The sequence below is a fragment of the Fusarium fujikuroi genome, chromosome FFUJ_chr06 (assembly GCF_900079805.1).
Source record: "Fusarium fujikuroi IMI 58289 draft genome, chromosome FFUJ_chr06".
NCBI lineage: Eukaryota > Fungi > Ascomycota > Sordariomycetes > Hypocreales > Nectriaceae > Fusarium > Fusarium fujikuroi.
The window spans coordinates 3,131,100-3,138,180 of NC_036627.1; the positions used below are offsets into that span (position 1 = coordinate 3,131,100).

At 47.9% G+C, this 7,081-nt stretch overlaps 2 protein-coding genes; one reads left to right on the forward strand and one right to left on the reverse strand.

Moving 5' to 3' along the window:
* Positions 1-422: 422 nt before the first annotated feature.
* On the reverse strand, positions 423-2,160 carry FFUJ_06284 (related to RAM1-protein farnesyltransferase, beta subunit; the record flags this gene model as incomplete). XM_023579592.1 has 5 exons in its annotated part: positions 423-675; positions 741-1,052; positions 1,143-1,260; positions 1,319-1,446; positions 1,583-2,160. 5 exons carry the CDS (start codon positions 2,158-2,160, stop codon positions 423-425), a joined length of 1,389 nt encoding a protein of 462 aa, XP_023432401.1.
* Positions 2,161-5,647: 3,487 nt separating this feature from the next.
* FFUJ_06285 (uncharacterized protein) lies at positions 5,648-6,727 on the forward strand (the record flags this gene model as incomplete). Its single annotated transcript, XM_023579593.1, has 1 exon — positions 5,648-6,727. The coding sequence occupies one exon, from the start codon at positions 5,648-5,650 to the stop codon at positions 6,725-6,727; it is 1,080 nt and encodes a 359-aa protein (XP_023432402.1).
* Between the last annotated feature and the right edge of the window lie 354 nt (positions 6,728-7,081).

Consider the following 7,081-nt stretch of genomic DNA (forward strand, 5'->3'; position numbering starts at 1 on the left):
ACTCTGTCATGCCTGTTGACGACACGACATGGCGCCATCAAAGTCGGCTTGTGTGTGAAGAAGCTGAATACCCCCCCGCGAATCCACTGATTCTGACTCTGATTCATGCATGCACTGCGGTCCATGTTTGTTCGTGTGCTGTATCTCTGATCCAAGATGGATAAGCCCAGTTTGTTCAACCTCGACGACGCAGGTTCCATGTCGTGCTTTGGCTACCAAAATATGTATCTCTGTCTAGGATAGATCACCACAGAGTTGGTAGATCTGTGTGCCCAAGCAAGCAATGCATCAATCCTCGGTATTTCATGTATACTCCCTCACAAGATTCCCAAGTACATTGAAAAGTGACATGTCTCAGCTGCATGGACTCTCTTTTCTCATGGTTCCAAGCCCCATCCTGCACTACACGAGTGCTGCTTGATCTAGAAGCCATGTTTGGACGAAAAGTAACTCTGCATAGCCTCCACTTTATGCTGCGGAATAACGTAGACGGGATGCACGGTAGCAACTCGATCTTCCTCATCAAAGATCTGTTCGCCATCCATATACGGTGTCACAGACCACGAGTCGCCTGGCACATCTGCCTCGTGAGGTCGAGCAACATCCAAGTTCCACTTGTGCTGCGCTGCGCTCAAGCCAGAAAGTACATAGCATGTGTGGTAGGCGTCGGAGTACCTGTTGTTGGGCTCGAGTCAGCGCTCATTCAGAAATCCTAGATGGAGGGCCACCAAGTTGCATACTTGCTCGGTTTGTCTCTCAGACCACCCCGCTTAGACTGGTCTTGACAGCAACAAAGGATGTAGCGGATCAAACCGTCACGGCTGAAAAGGCTACCTTTGGCCGCAGGGAGCGCGTGGCCGCCTGAATTGGCCTCTTCCCCTCCAGGGCCGGACCCGGGTCCGTTGAGTGCAGCCTCGATGAGGGGCCAGCATCCTCCGACCCAGTGACTGTAGCAACCGTCGACTAGTTTATTGGTACGACCTGAGAAGCCACCCTCCGGGGCGTACTGTCGCGAAGACAGCCAAGAGATAAGCAGTGGAACATTGAGATGCCTACAGAACAGAAACATCAAGACAAGGTTAGCATGCGATGCACCGCTTCCATGTCACGACATGAGTGGTTAGACAAAGGGAGAAGCATACCTCGGGATGGAACGATGTGGAGAATCAAGAATCGAGAGGCATCCGAGAGCGCAAAAGGCATATGCACCATGTGCTTCGATGCCCGGCTTTGCCGACACGCCTCCCTCGTGCGTTTGGCCTTTACGGTGGATGATCAGAGGCGGAATCGTTGCTTTGGGGATTCGTGCGTCACTTACATCGGTGTACATAGTCTGCAAGCCCAGTGAATAGGCCAGTGTGGCCAGCGGATCGTGCAGGAGAGTCCTGTGATAGCTCAAGAGGTAGATTGAGTAACGATATGATGACGGCCGCGCAGTAAGCCCCCCTACAACTTTGTTAGAAGGAAGTGATCGTAGATGCGTCCTTAGGGTTTCCGGCATGAGACCGATGGGGAACTGCGGGCCTTGATCGCCGCGCTGCAGAGAAGAGTATCAAGGTGCAGTGGTACAGCATGCACATACCTGACGTCCTCCTCGCCGCCGAGTGCCATCTGGAACCCTCCATCGGGCTGCTTGAGTGAGCATAGCCATCTCCACATTGCTCGACGGTCGATGACCTCGTAGGCGTCTTCACCGCCGACCAGGGCCAGCGACAGAACGGTTGCATAGGAGGTGGCGAGATGCGAGGTATGTCCGAATCCGCCAGCGAAGCCTCCATCTTGATTCTGCATAGGTCGGACGGTATCGACAAGTCTCTGACGGTACTCCGTGACATCCTCTCCTAGGAGAACAAGAGCAGACAGACACCAGTAGAAGAACCAGGGCCGACTTGGGTCGGCGGATGTGAAAGCAGCGGGCAGTTTTCCCAGTTGCTTATGCAAAAACTTTACATGGAGGCGACGGTCCAGATGGGGCAGGCCGTAGGAGTTGCAGTAGTCGAATTCTTCGCCTTGAAGAAAAGGTAGGACTTCGTCTATCGTTGCATCCTGGACACGCGATGACTCCGTGGGTAGGCTATCGCGGATGAGAGGTTCAGTAGTGAAGAGAGGCGGTATGGAGAGTTCAGCATCGGGCTGTGGCGCTGTTGCAGCTGAAGCCATTCTTGTGTTTGATCTGATATTGCTGGTGACAGTATTGCTGTTGTTGCGTGGAAATAAAACGCGAGGTCGAGGGCGTGTGAGACGAGAACGGGCTCTCATAACTCACTCAGTTGATGAACCAATATTTATATTATGTCCCTTCGCCTTATTTGCGCTGCTTTAACAATGTGAAATCCGGCTGATATTGTTCTCCAAGCCATGGTATCTCGAAATCCATCTTACCCCCACAAATTGGGTTCAAGTGGACGATTTCGTTCCTGTGCCCAATAAGAATATGCGTTTGGCGGGGCGCTCCCTTTGTTGGTTACTTTAGTACCAACGACAGGTCGTGCCATGAGGTCGATTCCCTCAAGTTTGTGTTGGTTTCAATGTTGGAATTCCCATTATCTTGAGCTTGGATCTGATAATGGCCGACGCAGAGTTAGTTGGACTGTGGTGCTGCAGGTAGTGCGTAACTTGTTTAACTTCAAGAAACGTCAATGGTATAGTTGAAGAGGCACAAACCGTACGATCTAACCACCACGGCTCTAGATACTTTCTAACACCACAATGGAAGAAACCCGGCAGGAGAGACATTGAGCACAGAAAATTAAGAACAAGTTGGAAAATAACAGCCTGTAGAACGGCCATGTTGCCTGGTCACTTGACGTTATGTATATTTACTTACCCTACAGTCTTGTGCATTCAGACAGGCTGAATGTGAAGAATTGGGAGGTTGTTTTTCAATCCAATAAGAACAATCTCAGGAGACTGTCACGGGAAAAATATCAGTCTGTGGTTGCATTTCAAAATCCGATGGTATACTTGGATACATTATAATGGGTTTCAGTAGGAAGTTGTAGGGAGTTATCAACATTTCTTTTTTGTCACTTACACGCAGAGGACGAGTTTCTCTCGCGACATAGGTAGATAGGCTGAGAAAAATCAACGTTATTAGTATTTTTTTTTAAAGCCACCAGATGTATTCAGATCTTTCATTGGTTATGGAATTGAATTCTCATACCTTCACTTTGTATGTGGGCAAGGAGGGAGTCAATAAAACATAGTGTTTCTAAACACTAAGTAGGATTACTTAGACAAACTCGTAGATACTTGTTTAAGAATTTCTTATACTTCTAGTCTCGGTATGTTGTAAGTAGTTTGGCGATGTTCAGTCGTCGTTGGGAACCTGACCCATTAGTCTAAAGTTTCTGAGATTCAGTTAAGAACTAAAGACTCGCTGTCAAGCTCAGGGTATCTCACTTTAACCGACAGCTAAGCAAATTGCCCTTGGAAACACTGGTGTGTATTGAAATACCGTGAATGATATGTGGTATTTACGAACGATGCCAAGGCAAAATGATACACATAACGCTGAACAGAACCTTTCATATACCAAGTGATTGTGCAGAGTATTCTTCAATAGGCAATATGTTGGGTGAGAAAATATGATAAAATCACATTTGATATAACCATAATAGTTGATATCGATACCAAACCTGTAGGACTTGCCAATTCTTGGTGTTTTGTAAGCCAGTGAGAGACCTGGGGTATAAGCCGAGGAGACCAGACACAACATGAGACGCGCAAACTCAAAACGCCTCTAACACGCAACAGTCACATTTGAACGTGCAAGAAGGGAGTAGAAACAGCAGTTTGTAGCCAGAACATCGACAGCCTGTCCTCGGCCACCGTCAAACCATTGCACGCCACATGCATCGGTCCGAAACAGCCAGAAAATTCTTGTTAGCAGGTTTTCTAGAAGCAATTTTTGCATCGATCGAGCATGGCTCTCAAGTACCGAAGCTAGGGTATTAGAACTTATACGTTAAGGCGGATATAAGTTTCCGATTAATTTGGCCTGTAAGTCCCAGCGAGAAGAAATATTAACACATTCAACACAAAGATATTGTTGCGCTAGTTGACTAGTCGTGCAAGAGTTGTTCGGTTTTAGACGGCTCAGTCTCACACTACTGTAGCTTTTGCAGCAGGACGTGATCATTTGCACATTTACGAGAACTTGACTGGATTAACTATCCCAACAAAGGTGAGACAAAGACGGGACGCGCAGATCCCAAGTATTGAGAGACATACGAAAAAGAAAGTCCGACGCTACTCGCGGAAGTTGAATGAGTCGAGCGAGCAATGTCCTTCGAAAATCCGAGTTCTCGACCGAAGTTTGGTCCGAACCGAGCCAACCCCCAACTTATTGTCTTTGGTTGGTGGGGGCGCTAATGAAGATCGATCAATTAATGGAAGGAGATATGATTGACCATTTGGTGTTGTGATGGAGTTGTCTAATTGATATGTTTGTGGTTGTGAGCTGGTATAAAAAAGACGTAGAGTCGCGAGAGCCAGAGCCGTGTTGAGGAATGTGTATGGGTATGAGTAGTTGAAGAACAATGGTATCATGACTTGTCAAATCTGTCCAATTGCTGGGTAGCGAATAACAAGCCTGGGACAGTGTCACCTACGAGTCCGGTTGATAACCTTACCTCGTTTAGTAATTCTGTATTGTAAACATATATCAGCATATGGATGCGTTGTGAAGGTCTCCAGGACCAACTGTATAAGCCGGTTGGTTTGCCGACATCTAATGTCATGTCACTCTAGCATAACAAAGGGCCGATCCGAGGAAGTACATATACCGCGGAATATATTTATTATATTAAGGCGGAGATCAAACCATCTTATTTGATAAGCCGATAACGTCCTTCAAAACTCTGGAATTCCGCGGGGACAAAACACCACGAGATATTCTGGTACAGTTGCATGGCATGGCATCTTGCTCCAATATGCACCCATGTAAGCCTAGGCTAGACATTTCCCGGTGGTGACATGACCGGAACTCAAAGACCGGCTTGTCAAACCGGTCCGGGGCATATGCACGATATCATCCATGGTACATAGCCGAGACAAGGACCTTGGAGTAGACGGCTCATGGTGTCTGGTCATGAAGACGATCAACAGATGCGTTGAGTATGAGAGCTAGAAAGGAAAAGAACTAGAGTATAGGTTATGGCGCTAGCTGTATCTAACAGCTTGGTAGCTGTGAGGTTGCAGAAAATCGGATTTATACTCCATCAAAGCTCAGAGCCTCACTTATTTTAGTGCCCCCAACACCACATCGGACCCCGCGCTTAATTGATGCTCATGCAGGGAAAACCCACCAGCTGTGCGTATCCGTCCAGTCCAAGCAATATCCCTAGACTCCAGGTTTGCTTTTTCTCTGTTGAATCCTGGAATCTTAGCGGTTCACTCTGCTGAGTCAGTCTCTAAACAGCCTGTAACCTCGGCCTTTCTCGAGAGGTCTAAGAGCACTCACTCGTGCAACTATTTTACCGCTCTTCCCTTCTTCTAACCTATAAGTCTAGTGTCGTCCATTCGTCTACTAAGTTAGTGTCCTTCTATAATTTCTTGTTCTTCTCTGCGTCACTGTGCGGAAAGATCTCAAACCTTGTCGTATAACTTGACTACACTCTCACACATTTTATTTAAGAAACACGCCATGGCTACACACTGCAACGTCCTCCAACAGTTCACCCGTACCGAGGAATCAGAGTTCAAGGGCATGATTCGCTGTGTACCCAACCGGAATCGATTGCTCCCATCCACTACATCCATCTCCAACCAGTCACGACTCCAGGCTTCTTCTCTAGGCCAATTGGATTGTCTCCCCGCAGAGCTTCTATTGTCTGTGCTTGATCTCCTCGACTTCCAGTCTCTGTCCCGGCTGTCGCGGGTTTCTCTTCTAGGAAAGGATGTGATCGAGGACCTGCCGGTGTATTGGGAGATGGTCCAACATGCTCCCGAGGCTTTGGCTGTCTTGGGACAGACTCATCTTTTGGGCTACCATCCTGCTACCTTGCTTCATTCTGCTCTCCGGCAGACCAGATGTGTCTCATGTCTCGCTTTTGGGGGGTTCCTCTTCCTGCCAACCTGTGAGAGGGTTTGTTTTGAGTGTCTCTACGAGAACCAGGCTCTCCGGATGACGTCTCCGGCTATGGCGAAGGAGTGCTTTGGTCTCACTGACCATGATCTCCAACGAATTCCTGTTATGCACAGTGTTCCTGGTACCTTTGGTCTGAGGTTCCAATTCGTGCATAAGCAGGCTGAGCGCCTTGTCAGCGTCAAGCAAGCAAAGGAGCTTGCCCTAGAGATCCATGGCTCGTCAGAGAAGCTGGCCAGACTGAGGCCAACATATCATCCCGGGAGAACGTCCATGAAGGATGCTGCAATATTCAGGCACTTTCATGAGGCTCCTTTAGATCCTCCAGGCTGTGATCTCTCAAGACTACCAAGAAAGGCCGAGGTTGTAGAGGATGACTTTGGCGGAATGGCTTCCATCCGTTTCCCATCCGTCTCAGATGCTGGCACTGATAAAGGTGTTCTTTGCCAGGGATGCCTTGTCACTTATAGCCACTACATGCAAGGTGTGCTTCCTCAGAGTACGCTTTCCGAGCTTGTGCCTGCGGATGTTGGGCCTTATCGACCTCTGCTTGCGCTGCTGACTCGTCTATGGTCCACAGAAGGATTCGCTGAGCATGCACATCAATGCTATGGCGTGCGCCGAATCCTGGGACAGTAAGAGTCCTATATAAGGACAGAGCTAAACAACCTTAGCAAAGACCTCAACTGAGGTTTCTTGCCTACTTTGAGATTTGTTAACACATTTCTTGATCTGTCCTGGCTGATGATTACAGGATCCTCAAAGCCCTGTAGGGCTAGTATTTTCTCCCTCTCCTAAATGTCTCTGATATACTCATGTCAATCAGTTGTCGGTCTTGCACGCTGAAGGTTCTCAAAAGTCTCACTGTTTTTCATGATCAGCCAGCAGGTTTGTTGTTTCTATCCGGTTGCGTTTATATACCCATAGTTGATGTTAATGGTAAACAATTCAATTTATGATTTCAAATGTCTGTTTCTGAACAACTCGTCAGTG